This window comes from Canis lupus, chromosome 5, assembly GCF_003254725.2.
Source record: "Canis lupus dingo isolate Sandy chromosome 5, ASM325472v2, whole genome shotgun sequence".
Taxonomy (NCBI): domain Eukaryota; kingdom Metazoa; phylum Chordata; class Mammalia; order Carnivora; family Canidae; genus Canis; species Canis lupus.
This window is the reverse complement of record NC_064247.1, coordinates 31,790,640-31,808,203: the sequence shown is the minus strand read 5'-3', so window position 1 is coordinate 31,808,203 and position 17,564 is coordinate 31,790,640. Positions and strand designations below refer to the sequence as shown.

At 50.4% G+C, this 17,564-nt stretch overlaps 1 protein-coding gene and 1 long non-coding RNA gene across 2 annotated transcripts; one reads left to right on the top strand and one right to left on the bottom strand.

The window, feature by feature from the left end:
- Nucleotides 1-5,918: 5,918 nt before the first annotated feature.
- Nucleotides 5,919-14,932, bottom strand: LOC125755107 (uncharacterized). The gene is made up of 2 exons (XR_007410719.1): nucleotides 14,838-14,932; nucleotides 5,919-12,223 (listed from the first exon to the last, which is right to left on the bottom strand). It is a non-coding gene; the product is annotated as an uncharacterized LOC125755107 (long non-coding RNA).
- GP1BA (glycoprotein Ib platelet subunit alpha) lies at nucleotides 13,360-16,737 on the top strand. The gene is made up of 2 exons (XM_025428708.3): nucleotides 13,360-14,079; nucleotides 14,222-16,737. Exons 1-2 carry the CDS (start codon nucleotides 13,645-13,647, stop codon nucleotides 16,259-16,261), a joined length of 2,475 nt encoding a protein of 824 aa, XP_025284493.3. The 5' UTR covers nucleotides 13,360-13,644; the 3' UTR covers nucleotides 16,262-16,737.
- Nucleotides 16,738-17,564: the final 827 nt, after the last annotated feature.

Sequence of the window (17,564 nt, the reverse complement as noted above, 5' to 3'; positions counted from 1 at the left end):
CCTGTTAACACACAGTATATGTACCCTTCATAGTGCAAGTAAGTGGAACTCAACTTTTTTTTTTTTTAAGATTTTATTTATTTATTCATGAGAGACACAGAGAGAGGCAGAGACGCAGGCAGAGGGAGAAGCAGGCTCCCTGCAGGGAGCCTGATGTGGGACTCCATCCCAGGAACCCCGGGGTCATGCCCTGAGCCAAAGTCTGATGTTTCACCAATGGAGCTCCCAGGCTCCCCAAAAAGGTTCTCAATCTCCATCATCTTGGTGATTCCACCGGAGATATGTTTGTCAGAACTCATGGGGCAGCACACCTAAGTTGGGAGTAATTCTCTGTGTATAAATTATTACTCAATTCTTTTTTTTTTTTTTTTAGATTTTTTGTATTTATTCATAGAGACAGAGAGAGAGAGGCAGAGAAGCAGGCATCAAACAGAGAGCCTGATGTGGGACTCGATCCAGGGTCTCCAGGATCACACCCTGCGCTGCAGGCGGCGCTAAACCGCTGCGCCACCAGGGCTGCCCTATTACTCAATTTCTAAAACTTTAAAAAATAATAATAATAAAAATAAGCCCTCTGTTTCAATGTGCCACTGATGAGCACACCCAGAGCCCAGACCCTGGAGTTCTAACACTCAAGAGGCCCTTTCAAATAATCCCAAGGAGACTTTGCTTTCAGATGTGCTGGGTCATGTTTCCATGGTCAGGTCCATTTTCCTAAAGTATGACATTCATAAAATACAAAACACAATTCCCACTTTCCTTCCACGTTAGCATCCTTGACCTCTCTTCCTCATAATCACGGAGACACACTTTTTAACACGGGTCATGCTCTGTGAAACTGCCGTGACCCTCCTGCCCCTCCGCATTTTCCTTCCCAAAGTCCCCTTAGTCCCATGATGAGTTCATGAAAAACACCTTTCCTTGGATATTCTTCGTCAGAAGAGAACTATTCGTCATGAATGCCTCCCCCGCCGACACCCCATCCCGCGTTGATGATGGCAACATGCAGGTGTGCAGTTTACTGTCCCTGATTTCTAGTCTTTTGAGCCAAAGCAATGCAAAGGCAGATACAGTCACGCCTGTCAGGGCTGACAACGCTGTCACGCCCTGGAAAGCCGTCCTCATAGTAATTACATTATATGACAGGTCACATTTTGATTAAATGTCACCAATTTTTACAGAAGATGTTTGTTTTTCTGATCACGGGTGCCTGGGTGGCTCAGTGGTTGAGCGTCTGCCTTCGGCTTAAGGTGTGACCCTGGGACCCTGGGATCGAGTCCCACCTCGAGCTCCCCAGAGGGAGCCTGCTTCTCCCTCTGCCTGTGTCTCTGTGTGTCTCTCATGAATAAATAAATAAAATCTTTATTTTTTTTAATATTTTATTTATTATTTATTTATTTAAGTCACAGACAGAGAGAGAGAGAGGCAGAGACACAGGCAGAGAGAGAAGCAGGCTCCATGCACCGGGAGCCCGATGTGGGATTCGATCTCGGGTCTCCAGGATCGCGCCCTGGGCCAAAGGCAGGCGCCAAACCGCTGCGCCACCCAGGGATCCCAAATAAAATCTTTAAAAAAATTATTTTTCTGATCATTTGATCCTTTCTTTTTATAAGTTTTTTTTTTTTTTTTTTTTTTTTTAAGAGAGAGAGATAGGAGAAGGAGTGAGAATCTTAAGCAGGCTTCATGCTAGGTGCCAAGTCCAATGCAGGCCTTGATCCCATGACCCCCAGATCATGATCTGAACTGAAATCAAGAGTCAGACACTTAACTGACTGAGCCACCCACACACCCCTAAGGTTTTTTTTTTTTTTATGATAGTCACACACACAGAGAGAGAGAGAGAGAGAGAGAGAAAGAGGCAGAGACATAGGCAGAGGGAGAAGCAGGCTCCATGCACCGGGAGCCCAACATGGAACTCGATCCCGGGTCTCCAGGATCGCGCCCTGGGCCAAAGGCAGGCGCTAAACCACTGCGCCACCCAGGGATCCCGGGTTTTATTTTTAAATAATCTCCATACCCAACACGGGCTTGAACTCATAACCACAAGATCAAGAGTGACTTGCTCCACTGCCTGAGCCAGCCAGCTGCCCCCTCATTTGACCCTTTCTATGTAATCGTATGTAAAACTGATTTTTAAAGGGAAGAGATGATCGAAGTTAAATTGATTTTCTCGGGATGCCTGGGTGGCCCAGCTGTTGAGCGTCTGCCTTCGGCTCAGGGTATGATCCCTGGGTCCCAGGATTGAGTCCCATATCAGGCTCCCTGCATCAAGCCTGCTTCTCCCTCTACCTGTGTCTCTGCCTCTCTCTCTGTGTCTCTCATGAATGAATAAATAAATAAAATCTTAAAAAAAAAATAAATGGATTTTCTCTGTGGGTTCTAAGAGCAGAGTATTTGTGACTTTTTCAGCCCACAACCTATCAACACGGGGAGAGGATTTGTTGGGCAAGAATCTGAAACAGGAAATTCTCTTCATTTTAGCCCAAGGCTGGGTTTTTTTATTCGTTTGATTTGTTCATCACTAAAAATAAGTGCCACTTCATATGTAAAAGCAGCAAGCGGTATCAGTAAAAGCAGAAAGAAGCAGCTACAAAGATCAGCTAGTGATGGCCAGGTAACAAACACCCCGGGACGCCCTAGTGACTTTATAGGTGAGATCTATCAAACTTTCAAGGAATGGATCATCTGATTTTACACAAGTTCTTCCCCAAAATAGATAAAGAAGGCAAAGTACTCCGGGCGGCTCAGTTGGTTAAGCGTCTGCCTTCAGCTCAGGTCATGGTCCCGGGGTCCTGGGATGGAGCCTCTCGAATTGCGCTCCCTGCTCAGCAGGGAGTCTGCTTCTCCCTCTCCCTCTGCCGCTCCCCCTGCTCATGCACTCTGTCTCTCAAATAAATAAAAAAGAAAAAGAAGGCAAGCCATCTCATTTTAGAAGTTCTGACTTCAGCTAAAGACACCACAAGAAAATTAAAACACCAGCCTCATTCACTTAGGAACATAAATGTGAAAATCCTACATAAAACATGGGCCAACCACATCCAAAGGTTTATTGAAAAGGACACCATCCAACCTGATTAAGTCAAGTCCGTCCCACAAATGCCAGGATGATTTGCTCTTCTTTCCTCTGGACAGAGCTCCATCTTGCTGAGAGCAGCCGCCTGTGCCCAGCCCCAATGGATGGGCCACGATTAGTCACTGAAGCCTATCTTCTCCAGACGCTCAGAAGGCAACCCTCTCTTGCAGTCAGAAGCACCATGACCCACCTCTGACCAATGTCACTAGAAGTCAGCCAGGGGACAGGGCTGCTGGGAAAGGTTGTCCTCGGCTGGTAAAAGGAGAGTCACGTATGGTAAAGCAGTTTTGTGCTTCTGCTCTCACCCCTTCCCTTCCACCACCAGATTTATGCATTTGAGGGTGGCAGCCATGTTGTGACCATGAGGTGACCGTGACAGAGGACAAAGATGGTATGCTAGAAGGATGAGCTCCTTGCTACTGAATGACGCTATCAAGCTGCTAGGCCAACCTGAGAGGGGCCCATCTCCAGACTGCTGGCTGGGGAGTTAACTGGCTGGTTGAATCCGTGGAGCAGCGTGTCTGCCACTCTTGACCTTGGGGTTGTGAGTTTGAGCCCCGCATTGAGTATAGCGATTACTTAAATAAATAAATTAAAAAAAAATAATAATGCCCTTAGATTTTAAGAAAGCAGGGGATCCCTGGGTGGCTCAGCACTTTGGTGCCTGCCTTTGGCCCAGGGCGCGATCCTGGAGTCCCGGGATCAAGTCCCACGTCAGACTCCCGGCATGGAGACTGCTTCTCCCTCCTCCTGTGTCTCTGCCTCTCTCTCAATTAATTAATTAATTAATTAAAAAAAGATTTTAAGAACGCATTGCTGGTTTTCTTTTTTTTTTTAATTTTTATTTATTTATGATAGTCACAGAGAGAGAGAGAGAGGCAGAGACACAGGCAGAGGGAGAAGCAGGCTCCATGCACCGGGAGCCCGACGTGGGATTCGATCCCAGGTCTCCAGGATCGCGCCCTGGGCCAAAGGCAGGCGCTAAACCGCTGCACCACCCGGGGATCCCGCATTGCTGGTTTTCTATTACGTGCTGCTGAGACCATTTTTTTTTAACCAATTCAAATGGTTTATCACAGAAAAATCTACCAATATTATTAACTGCACTAGTGGACTCATGGAGACAGATCCCATGCTTATACAATTAGAAATAGGAAAATGCGAGGCAACTGGGTGGCTCAGTGGTTGAGTGTTTGCCTTTGGCTCAGGTCATAATCCCGGGGTCCTGGGACAGAATCTCGCATCGGGCTTCTCCTCCCTCTGCCTATGTCTCTGTCTCTCTGTCTCTCATGAATAAATAAATAAAATCTTTAAAAAAAAGATAAAATGTTTATGACAGTTTAATGGTCCATGAATAGCCACATCAGGTGTGAAAAAGAAAAGGGGAGGGAGTCACCCTACCAGATATTAAAACATACCACAGAAGTTATAGCAAGCAATAACAACAAACAAATACACAAAAACCAACTGCCGCCCGGGTGGCTCAGTGGTTTAGCGCTGCCTTCAGCCCAGGGCCTGATCCTGGGGACCCTGGATCGAGTCCCAGGTTGGGCTCCCTGCATGGAGCCTGCTTCTCCCTCTGCCTGTGTCTCTGCCTGTCTCTCTCTCTCTCTGTGTCTCTCATGAATAAATAAATAAAATCTTGAAAAAAAGAAAAAAAAAAAGAAAAGAAAAATCTTAAAAAAACAAACAAACAAACAACTGCCACTGCATAGCTGCTGATAAATAGAAGAAGAGAACCGGCTAAGAGCAGAGGAGCTGCCCGTGTGCACACGGAAGCGTGGTGTGGGCTAACAGTGCAGTGACATCAGGAAGGACAGGTTAGACCAGCGGACAGGGTAGGTGGTTGCCTCACTGTGTGTGGGAGAAAACAAAAAGGAAAGAAGGAAAGTTATATCCCTGTTTCACATGGTATGCAAAAGTAAACTCCAGGTGGATTAAAGATTTTTAAAAAGATTTTTATTTATCTATTCATGACAGACACAGAAAGAGACAGAGACACAGGCAGAGGGAGAAGCAGGCTCCCTGCGGGGACCCCAATGTAGGGCTCGATCCCAGGACCCCGGGATCATGACCTGGGCTGAAGGCAGACACTTGAGTGCCTTCACCGCTGAGCCACTCAGGTGTCCCTGGGTGGGATTTTCTTAAACAAGATACCATGACCACAAACCATAACACGGGAGAATTTCTGCGTGGCTCGAGTGGCCCGCAGGCCGGGCTGTCCCGGTGAACGACATGCCCAGGCCACGGGGTGTGGGCAGCCTTCCGGAGAGGCTGGAAGCAGGAGCCGTGAGCGTGGGGTGGCCGCAGACCGGAACCACGGGACAGCTGCCGTTTGGTGTGCTGGCTCCTCTCCCCCCACTGAGCAGGTGTCCCCTGAGGCCCGCAGCCGAACGGCGTCCCAAGGTCTGCTCGCTGCGGGGTGGAGACATGGCCACGTGCAGCACCACAGCAGCCCTGGCGGCAGGGCTGGGGAACTTAGGGTGCAGGGACCTGCCCCGTCTAGAGCTTGAAGACCGGTGTCCCTCCTGGGGGTCCCAGAGGAGCTGCAGCCACCGAATCTGCTGCGGTGGGGCTGACGGAGGCCCAGGGGTAGAGCCCAAGCGACCCCAGGAGACGGCTCCGTGAGAGGCCTTGCTGTGCAAACACTGGGCACAGACATTCCATTCCATCCGATGGCACTCGGCACCGGCCCCATGAAACCCTGTCTCCGATCCTAATGTTATGTTTTAGTCTGGTTCCTCTGCTTACAAGGAAAAGGAACAAATTTAAATCACCTAAAAAAAAGTGGTTTGTTTTTTTTTTTTAACCTTCCTGGCAATAATCAATTCAGGCAATTGGGTGCTGCAGTTTACAGGCCAAAGTTTAATAAGGAACAGGGTATTGACATAGCATCAAATACGTCCCCACGAAAGCCCTCCTGAGTGACCAAAGGAAAAACAGGAACTCGATAGTGGAAAAGCTCGGTGGATTCCACCTTAACTGCGTATCAAAGTCAACATCATCAGAAACAGGTCAAACGGGGATCCCTGGGTGGCGCAGCGGTTTAGCGCCTGTCTTTGGCCCAGGGCGCGATCCTGGAGACCCGGGATCGAATCCCACATCGGGCTCCCGGTGCATGGAGCCTGCTCCTCCCTCTGCCTGTGTCTCTGCCTCTCTCTCTCTGTGTGTGTGACTATCATAAATAAATAAATTAAAAAAAAAAAAAAAAAAGAAACAGGTCAAATGGACACGAGGTATTTCCTGATACGATTGCCCCAAGAAAGCCACATCACTTCGGTGACAGTTGTGCCAGAGAAACACACCCAATATCCAATCACGGGAAACATCAGGCAGACGGAGGGAAATTCTACATAATTGAGGGACATTCTATGTAATCACTGGACTGTGGTTTTTCAAAAATGTCAAAGTCCGAAAAATAAAGACAGTTTAAGAAACTATAGGAAAGCAGGGGCTCCCTGGGTGGCTCAGCGGTTTCACGCCTGCCTTTGGCCCAGGGCGCAATCCTGGAGTCCCGGGATCGAGTCCCTGGATCGAGTTCCACGTCAGGCTCCCTGCATGGAGCCTGCTTCTCCCTCTGCCTGTGTCTCTGCCTCTCTCTCTCTCTCTCTATGTCTATCATAAATAAATAAAAATAAATTTAAAAAAAAGAAACTATAGGAAAACAAAGAGCTGTGGTCCCAGGCAGAGGGGGTAGCCATAAGGGACTTTTTTTAGACAATTGGCTGAATGGGAATACAAACGCCAGACTGGATGGCAGTAGGGCACCAGTGTTGAGTTTCCCAAAATCAATGATCCCACTGCAGTGAGGTAAGAAAAATGTCTTTGTTGTTAGGAGACACACATGGAAATGCTAGCGGCAAAGGGACATGGTGTCTCCAGTTTCGTGTCAGTTCAGGAAAACACACTTGAGAAAGGGTGATAAAGCAAATGAGACAAAATGTTAACAAATGGTGCATCTGGACCAAGTTAATACATAAAATCCACCCTCCTGCGGTACGTTTATCGTCCACTGTGCGACACTGAGAAGTTTGCAATAGAGAGATAGCAAAATCCACCAGGGAGATTTCCGCTTCTGGGAAGATGGAGTGGATGTGCTTTTTCCCTTGTTCAGCCCATAAGTCCAATGAAACCCTAGAATATTCCATATAAACACGAACCTGGAAATAGGCACAGAAAATAAAATAATAATAATAATAATAATAATAATAATAATAATAATAATAGTGCCTGGGTGGTTCAGTCAGTTGGCTATCTGCCTTCGGCTCAGGTCATGATCCTGGGGTCCTGGGATCAAGTCCCAAATCAGGCTCCCTGCTCAGCGGGGCATCTGCTTCTCCTTCTCCCTCTGGCCCTCCCCCTGCTCATGCTCTCAATCTCTCTCTCTCTGTCTGAAATAAATAAAATCTTAATAATAATAATAAAGCTCCAACAAAAGCCTGCCCTCTCTAGCCAAAGGACCAGGGGAGGGTAGCCTACCATGGCAGAACCTGGGAAATCACCCCTCTGTTCCAGACAAATCCCACAGACACACTGTGGCTGCACCCATACTTGCAAAGGCCAAAGGGTGAGCCTGGATTTCCACCCTCCCCGGGCTTGCAATTAGGAACCCCAACATCCCTGCCAGGGTGGGGTCCCCCTGGGAAGGCTGAGTAGGGGAGCAAGAACTTTCACCCTAGCCAGCTGGTAACCACAGGGGAGCCTGGACTTCCAACCCAGGCAGTCATGAGGCACCGCTTCCCCTCCCCACTGCAGGGCGTCAGGGAGGCCAGGAGGGTCAGGACTGTCGCTCATTTCAGCACTTGGGAGGCTGCGGGGACCCCCACACACAGTAAGAAGTCCCTTGCAGATGTCAACAGAAGCTGAAGGGGGTGCTCAAACTTGTACCTCTACCTGGCAACACCTTTCTTTCCTCAACAGAGTGGTGTCAAAAAATGCCAGCTAAAACAGACTCTCATAGGGATGCCTGGGGGGGCTCAATGGTGGAGCATCTGCCTTCTGCTCAGGGTGTGATCCCGGGGTCCTGGGATCGAGTCCTGCATTGGGATCCCTGCAGGGAGCCTGCTTCTCCCTCTGCCTGTGTCTCTGCCTCTCTCTCTACATCTCTCATGAATAAATAAATAAAATCTTTAAAAAAAAACCCCACCAGACTCCTGTAAAATAATACAATAGTGGCCATGTTTCCACACACACACAAAAGAATCATTCATCATACCAAGAACTGCAAAGAGCTCAGAATGAATGACAAGGGTAACCAACAGCTCGTCCAAAGGACAGAGGTTCATTGAGGATGCCTGGGTAATTATTTTAAGGCAGCCATGATAATAATGCTTTAACAAGAAATTACAGGTATGCATGAAACCCATGCAGACTCAATGTCAGCAAGGGCGCAGAGGATCTAAGGAAGCACTGAAGGGAGAGTGTAAAGCTGAAAGACAGGACGGCTGAAATGAAAGCTCAGGGAGTGAGCTGCGCAACACAATGGAGACAACAGAGAAAAGAACCAGTGAGCTGGAAGATACAAGTACAGAAATCACCCATTCCGAACAACAGACAGAAAACAGGCTTGGGGGGGGGGTGGTTGATGGCGTCAGGGTAGCTCAGTGAGTTAAGCATCAGACTCTTGATTTCAGCTGAGGTCAGGATCTCAGGGTCCTGGGATTGAGCCCTGCAGTGGGCTCCGCACAGTGGGGAGTCTGCTGGAGAGTCTCTTTCTACCCTTCCCCACGCTCATGCATGCTCACACTCTTTCAAATAAATAAATCTTTAAAAAAAAATAACCCAAAGATAAACTCCCTCATATAAACACACAACAACCCAGAAATATGACCCAGATATCGCAGTCCTAGGCATTTCCCTGGGAAAATGGAGACTGGTGTTCACAGAAAAGTCTGTACGCTAACGTTTATGACAGATTTATTTATAACGGCCAACAACTGGAATCAGCCTGGATGGCCTTCACTTGGTGAATGGTTAAACCGTGCTACATCCACACGGTGGAACACCGCCCAGCAATAAAAATAAATGAGCTACCTGTGCACCCTACAAACTACGAAACTGCACAGAAGTGTGCAAAGCGAACAAAGCCAACTCAGAAAGGTCCTATACTGTGTGATCATGCATAGGAGACCTTCTCGGCATGACAAGACAGCAGAAATGAACAGAGCGGTGGTTGTCGGGGGTAGGAAAGGAGCGTGGGTCTAAAGGAGCCACATAAGGGATCCTTACCGGGAGCACAGAGTCCATATCCAGGTTGTGATATTGCGTGGTAGGTTTGCAAGATGTTACTAATGGGGGGAACTGGATAAAGGGTACCAGGGTCTCTTATTTCTTACAACTGCATGTGGGTCTGTAATGATCTCAAAAAAAGCTTAATGTTTAAAAATCCACCCGAAATTTTATTTTATTTATTTTTTTTAGTATTTTTTTAAATTTTTATTTATTTATGATAGTCACACACAGAGAGAGAGAGAGAGGCAGAGACATAGGCAGAGGGAGAAGCAGGCTCCATGCACCGGGAACCGACGTGGGATTCGATCCCGGGTCTCCAGGATCGCGCCCTGGGCCAAAGGCAGGCGCTAAACCGCTGCGCCACCCAGGGATTCCCCCACCCGAAATTTTAAAAATACCTTTGCCATCAACTCCACTTAAAAAAAAGAGAGAAATGAGGGTGCCTCTGCCTATGTTTCTGCCTCTCTCTGTGTGTCTCTCATGAATAAATATATAAAATCTTTTTAAAAAATTGAGTGGATTTTGAGTAGACCACCAACTAATGTCTCCTGTACGAACTCTTTGAAAAGGAACCACAGCTAACGCACTGAATTGGGCTCTTTGGATGAGATCAATTCTGCCTAATTTAATGCAACAGAGACTTGCTGGGGGATCCCTAGGTGGCGCAGCGGTTTGGCGCCTGCCTTCGGCCTAGGGCGCGATCCTGGAGACCCGGGATCGAATCCCACATCGGGCTACCAGTGCATGGAGCCTGCTTCTCCCTCTGCCTGTGTCTCTGCCTCTCCCTCTCTCTCTCTCTCTCTCTGTGACTATCATAAATAAATAAAAATTAAAAAAAAACAAAAACAAAAAAAAACAGAGACTTGCTGGAAAGATATTGGACTCACTGGGTACAAATGAACATGGACAACCCAGGACTGCTTGGGAATCAGGTGGCTCTGGTGGCCTTTGTAGGAGGAACCACTCTATGGCTTTTCCTGAGCACTTTCTCAAAGTGAATGCTGTCCAGGTCTATTTTCTCCTTTCTTGTCAACACATTCACCATTTGAAATCCTAGGACAAGAATAGTTGCCCGTGATTAGGTTACACCCCTGGGCTAAACTCAGGCCATGACAGGAAGGATCCGATGGAAGGAACTTCCAGAGACATTTGGGTCTCCGAAGTGAGAGGGCAGTGTGCCTACTTCTTGACTCCTATCAAATCTGTACTTGTCTGAGGAGATGTAATCTCCCAAAAGGGAACCGGGGTCCTCTTATCCGAGAGGAATGGATGTTGGATTTTTTTTAGTTCACATATTATCCTTAGATATTACATGATAATACATATGAAATAGCACAAGGCAGTACTCAGATGAAAAGTGTGAATTAAAAGTGGATTTACCTGAAAAGCAAGAAAGATTGAAGTAAACTAAGATTTCAAGTCAAGAAGGTAGGAAGAGGGGTACCTGGGTGGCTCAGTAGATAAAGCGTCTGCCTTTGGGCTCAGGGCATGACCCCGGGGTCCTGGGATCGAGTCCCGCATTGGGCTCCCGGCTCAGCAGGGAGTCTGCTTCTCCCTCTGCCTCTCCCCCTCCTCCCCCTCCTGCTCATTATCTCTCTCTCTCTCTCTCAAATGATTAAGTCTTAAAAAAATTTTTTTAAAGATAGGAAGAGAACATGAAAATAAACTCAAAGCATGAAGTTATTAAAAGTGGAAGCAGACATTCATCATCAAAGAGAAAAAAAACCAGCAATTGACTAGTAAAACTAAAAAATCTGGTTCTTTGACAAATCCAATAAAATAGACAATCTTTGGCAAGTCCAATGAAAACAGGAGAGACTAGGGAGAAAAAGAGAGAGAGAAAAGACAAAGAGTGAGATACAAACAAACATTAGTGTTATACTTCCAGGTATGGAGATTTTAATAAATAATAGAAGTGTTAAAGTGTTCAAACCTGCAATAATAAATTTGAATAGCCACATGAGATAGATATTTTATGAGGAGCTGTCAATTACCAAAATTGACTCAAGGAACCTCTCAACAGACCTGAAATTATAGTAGAAACAGGAAAGATATTCCAGAAGCTAACGTCCAAATGGCATCTAGTCCAGACGGTTTTATAGGTGATTTCCACCAACCCTGCATGGAATGGAAAATTCCTGTGATCTCAAACTTTTCTAGAGAATATAAAATTTTCCAACTTGACTTATGAGGCCTGTACAACTTTGATAACAAAATAAAACACACAGAAAAAGACCATGTCCCTCAGAAGAAATCTATGGGCCACTTCTACTTTCTTAGAGATAAAAAGTTCTACATACAATGTGAGCAAACCAATCTAGAATCATATTAAAAGAATTCATAACAGTCAAGTAGGGTTAACCCCAAGCATTCAAAGATGTGAAATTAGAACAAAAGTTCAGCGCATGAACATAGGGAGAGAGTAAAATGTAGGATCGTTTCAGTGGGTTCCAAAGCATGTGGATCTCTTTTCCATGTCTGCAAAGGCCTTCAGTTTAGGAATGTTTGAAGAAGCCTCCTATTACAGAAGCTGAAACCGCCGGACCTGTTTTCCCACACTCCCTGACAGCTAGGTCACAGGCCGATGATCAAACCGACACACCCAGAATTGGAATTGGGAGCTGGTAGCCCAAGGGAGCAGAGGCGGTGCAGGATTGTGTCTGTGTGCGGGGCGGTTGTGGTTGACACTGGTCTCCAGCTCAGCAGCTGGGGCTGTGCAAGACCAGTGGGACCTGGTGTTGGAGCAGGAGCAGAGCTTGGCTCACCACACTGGTTCTGCAGTCTGGGTCTGCTCTGGGTAGCTCCAGGTCTGGTTCTCCAGCCCTTACTGGGAAGTGTGTGGAGTGGCCAATGTACATCCAGCAAATCCCTTTTCATCCTCAATTAGCCGGAACATTTTCTGTTGCTCACGACTAAAACCTGTGATATGAATACAGCAATCGTCAACAGCTCCAGGGGCTCCACTCCACATCACTCTCTGCAACTTCTCCCCACACTTCTTGCAGCTTGATTCCTCAGTCCCCCGACCCCCCATGCTTCCAAGTACTTTTTGCAGTGGGCATATCACATATTACATAAATATAAATGGCAAATCTATGGATTAACTGCCTCTGGCCAAAGTGTTAATGGTGGTGAGGCGAGCAGACGGGGGCAGACTGGTGTGGCTGTGTGACACCCCTGCTAGGACATTAGTCATTCGAAGGGCCAGTGGACCAACAGTCATGGTGACAGGCTGTCTGAAATAGGCACCCAACTTGTCAGTCTTGGGAAGTTTGGTTTCAAAGTAATCTCTACACCCAACGTGGGGCTTGAATTCATGCCCCAAGATCAAGAGTCAAGCATTCCACACTCCACCAACTGAGCCAGCCAGGCGCCCCAAGTCTTGGGAAGTCTTAAAAGCCTCTCCGACAAGGAAGAAATTTGTGGGCTGGGACTTTCCAGATAAGTAAGGACTGCGTATAAGGGGATAAGAGGGTGAGAAGACAGACCAGGCAGAAAGAGTATGATCTAAAATGAAAGGTGGTGTGGTAAGAGATAGGGCTGGACAGGTAGGCAAGGAACAGACCATGCAGGACCCTGCAGGCCACGTAAGGGATCTCAGAGCTGTCAGGAGCCACTGATGAGTTCTAAGCAGTGGAAGGATATGAACAGATCTGTGGTTCTAGAAGACCACTCCCACATGAAATGGGGAGATGGGAGGTTGCAGAGTTAGGAGACCGGCCAGGAGGCTATGGTGGGGAGGCCCTAGAGAACTGGTGTCCTGGACTGGGAATGGTGGCAGCAGGGATGGAAAGAAGTGGATTCCGGAGAGATTAGGAGGTAAAATCAGCAGGACTTGGCAACAGGTTGGATGGGGGATGAAGGATGTTAAGGATGTTAAGGATGGCAGTCATGGATAGGGATTGTTTGCACTGAGTGGCTGGCTGGCTGGATGACACAGGAAGGTTAGCTATTTGGAGAGATGACGAGCTTAGCTTTAGACATATTGTCTTAATGCCTGTGGAACACGCAAGGAATCCAAAGGGCAGGGGACCCAGATGTTCGGGTGTCTGGAGAGGGGTCTGGCCTAGAGGTAGATTTGAGTCTCTGGGGTGCGTGGATGGTGGTTGAAAGATGGAAACAAATGAGGATCACGTTGGGTTTTGTGTAGCACAAAAGAAAGGAGAGGGCCAGAGACCAAACTCTGGGGGCAGGCTTGCTTTTCACGAAAGGCAGAGGAAGAGGAATCAACAAACACTGAGAAATAACCAGCCAGAGAAGTAAGAAGAAAATAAGGGGCACAGGGCCCAAGGTGGGAGAGGCCACAGGTACGCGTGCTGCACAAAACAAGCGAAGTTATAATGGAGACGAATCCAGTGGATGCTGGGCAGCGGGGGAGGGGAGAACCAGTGATCTTGGCCGGAATGCAGCCAGTGGGTTGGAGGGAACCACGGCAGAGAGGGCAAAGGGCAGAGAGGGGAAGCAAGTGGCAGCCAGAGAAGCTGAGAAGCTGGGGCCGGTGGTGGTCGGAGGAGTCCACTCCCGATCTGCCCTGTGCAGCCGGACAGCAGGACAAGAGCCACAGGGAGGGCTGGGGGCAGCAGTGGATGGAGGCGATAAGGGCCTGTGTCCGGCAGGGACGCTGCTCCCGGGTCACAGGAGTCCCTATCAGGCTGGCATTTCCTCCCCATCCCCGTTCCCTTCCTGCCCCCGACCAGGCCCTCCCTGGAGCTGGAGGAGAGGACAGTCACAGCCTGCGGGAAGCTCTGCACCCTCAGAGGTCTTTCTGTTTGCCGGTAAGCAGAGGTGGGGCGGGTGGGGGGGTGTGCCGGCACACAGGCAGTGGTGCTGGCCACTAAGGCTGGGGGGGGGGGGTCAGTGTGGGCAAGGGCTAGCAGCCAGGACCCACAAGGTGCCCACTCAAGCTCCCCTCCCCAGGTCCTCATGCATCTGCTCCTGTGGTTGCTTCTGCTGGCCCGCCTCTGCCGCCCTGAGTTCATCTGCGAGGTCTCCAAGGTGACCAGCCAGGTGGAGGTGAACTGTGACAACAAGGGGCTGAAGGCACTGCCCCCGGGCCTGCCAGGGGACACGGCCATCCTTCATCTGGCCGAGAACCCCCTGGGTGCCTTCTCCACGGCCCTGCTGGGACCTCTGACCCGGCTGGCCCAGCTGCACCTGCGTCAAAGCCAGCTGACCCAGCTGCAGGTGGATGGGATGCTGCCGCGGCTGGAGACCCTGGACGTGTCCCACAACAGGCTGAAAAGCCTGCCGTCGCTGGGACGGGCCCTGCCAGCACTCACTACCCTGGACGCGTCCTTCAATGAGCTGGTGGCACTGTCCCCTGGCACACTCGATGGCCTGAGCCACCTCCATGAGCTCTACCTGCGCGGCAACAAGCTGAAGACGCTACCCCCGAGGCTCCTAGCGCCCACGGCCCAGCTGAGGAAGCTCAATCTGGCCGACAATAGGTTGACTGAGCTGCCCCCGGGGTTCCTGGAGGGGCTCGGGGAACTGGACACCCTCTACCTCCAAGGGAACTGGCTGCGCACCGTACCTAAAGGCTTCTTTGGGGACCTCCTCCTGCCGTTCACTTTCCTCCATGGCAACCCCTGGTCTTGTGACTGCGAGATCCTCTACTTGGCTCGCTGGCTGCGGGACAACAGCAATAATGTCTACTTGTGGAAGGAGGGTGTGGAAGCCAAAGCCACGACGCCTAACGTGGACAGCGTGCGATGTGTCAACTGGAAAAATGTGCCCGTGCACACCTACCAGGGGAAGGACTGCCCCAGCCCCATGGACGGGGGTGACATGGACTACGACAACTATGACGATGAGGATGAGAAACTCCCGGGGGTTGAGGCGCCTGCCACACGGGCTGTGGTCAGCTTCTCTACCCACACCAAAGCCCACACAACCCACTGGGGCCTGCTCTACCCAACATTTGCTTATCCAGACCACCAAATGGCCTACTTGTCTTCCACCCTGGAGCTCACTGAGAAACAGACCATGTTCCCGAGTACCCTGGGGCCCATTATGCCCACCACCACCCCAGAGCCCACCACACCCCCCACCACCCTGGAGCCCACCACAACCCCAACCACCCCAGAGCCCACCACACCCCCCACCACCCTGGAGCCCACCACAACCCCAATCACCCCAGAGCCCACCATGCCCCCCACTACCCTGGAACCCACCACAACCCCAATCACCCCAGAGCCCACCACACCCTCCACAACCCCCACCACCCCGCAGCCCGCCACAACCCCCACCACCCCGCAGCCCGCCACAACCCCCACCACCCCGCAGCCCGCCACAACCCCCACCACCCCGCAGCCCACCACAACCCCAACCATCCCGGAGCTCCCAACGCCCCCAACCACCCCGGAGCCCACCATGCCTCCCACCACCTTGGAGCCCACCACAACTCCAACCAGCCCCACCACAACCCTAATTCTCTCCGAATCAAACACCTTCTTAGGCATCCCAGAATTAACTTCACCTTGTACTACTTCAGAATACCCAATAGTCCCCTCCCTTGTCCACCTCCCAGAGGCCCATGAGGTGGCTCGAGGAACTTCAGATAGCTCCAGAAACCATCGTTTGTTCAACCCTGACCTCTGCTGCCTCCTCCCCCTGGGCTTCTATATTTTGGGTCTCCTCTGGCTTCTGTTTGCCTCTGTGGTCCTCATCCTGCTGCTGACCTGGGCCCAGCACGTGAAGCCCCAAGCTCTGGCCATGGCCACGTACACCACCCATCTGGAGCTGCAGTGGGGAAAGCAGGTGACTGTGCCCTGGGCCTGGCTGCTCTTTCTTCAAGGGTCATTCCCCACTTTCCGCTCCAGCCTCTTCCTGTGGGTCCGAGCTAACAGCTACGTGGGGCCTCTGATGGCAGGACGGCGGCCCTCTGCCCTGAGCCTGGGTCGTGGGCAGGACCTGCTAGGTACGGTGGGCGTTAGGTACTCCAGCCACAGCCTCTGAGGCGACGGTGGGCAGTTTGGGGACCTTGAGAGGCTGTGATGGGCCCTCCTATCAGGATCTTGCTGGGGGTGGGTGGGCAGGGAGCACAGGATTGGGGGGAGGCCTTAAGCACCTTTTCTGGGTCAGAAGCCTCCTCTCCGCATTGCATGTGCAACCTCAGTGAAGCAGCATGGGCAGGGGAGCCGGACGGGCCACCCAACAGAGCTCCTTATGCTGCAGGAGGGGTTCACAGACCACTCGGACATCACCATCACCTTGGGGGGGGTGCTTGAGGGAAAAGCAAATGGAACAGAGCGTGATTCTCACGTGCAGGTACCTAAGGGAACTGGGGAAGAGATGCACCAAGACGAGAGCCCTCGTCATCCCTGGGGAGCCCAAGCCTAGGGGTTTTCTTCCTCTTCCCGTTTAGCATTTTCCACCATCGTATGTTACTTGTATAATAATTAAAAAAAAAAAAAAGTAACTTAAAAAAGCAAGCTTAGTTTCCTTTGGAGATGAAAAGTGACCAGGGCCCCTGTGGTCAGGAGTGGGAGCCACAGAATCTATCGGCCTGGGGCACCTCCTCTCCTCCAGTGGCGCCCACACACCAGTCCCCTCACAGGCACTAATTCCAGCTCAGAACCCACTGCGTCTCCCTGGAGCGGTGACTGCTGATATTATACCTGCCTGTAGCCCTGGTGGGAGCCAAGGTGGGCACCTGCTGACACCTGCAGCCTCCTGCCCTGCCCAGGCAGCGATACAGCCAGGTGTGGCCCTGGCAGGGGTTACCAAGCAGCCTCAGTAGAGCGTCCTGCTCACATGCTGGAACACAGCTAATGGGAAGCCACGTCTCTCCTGATCCCCTAGGTTCCCCCATTCCTCACAACTCCGAGTGGGGCTGTCTCCTGCCCGAACCAACATTTAGGGCCCAGAGAACGGGGATGGAAGCTGAACCCACCTGGCTTGAGGCTCCCTTCTCCAGGTGGCATGAACCTGGCAACTCGAGGGCACCTCTCCTGCTCTGAACCGTCCTGGACTTGGGACAAGTCCTGAGCTTGGCAACCAAGGGCTTCCGTGACTTCTATGCCCCCAGCTGACCTCTAGCAACAGGTGGTCCACTATCGGAGCTGCAGCTGTTACAAGCTTCCAGATCACCTGCCACCCCCTCCACACACACCTGGTGTGTTTCCCCTTGGGTCTCCTGCTCCACTCCCCATGCCACCTGCCCTGGGGCATCTTCCCCTCTGGACTTGAACCTCTTAGGGACATGGCCAGGGCTCCCAGTGTCTGAGAGGCCACCCTGGCCCAGGCTAGCACGCACCGA

Bases quoted from the DNA above. Each gene is read 5' to 3' on its own strand.
- GP1BA (XM_025428708.3), top strand. From the start codon at position 13,645: ATGGAGACGAATCCAGTGGATGCTGGGCAGCGGGGGAGGGGAGAACCA. The intron at 14,080-14,221 runs GTAAGCAGAGGT...TCCCCTCCCCAG, and splicing joins AGAGGTCTTTCTGTTTGCCG to GTCCTCATGCATCTGCTCCT.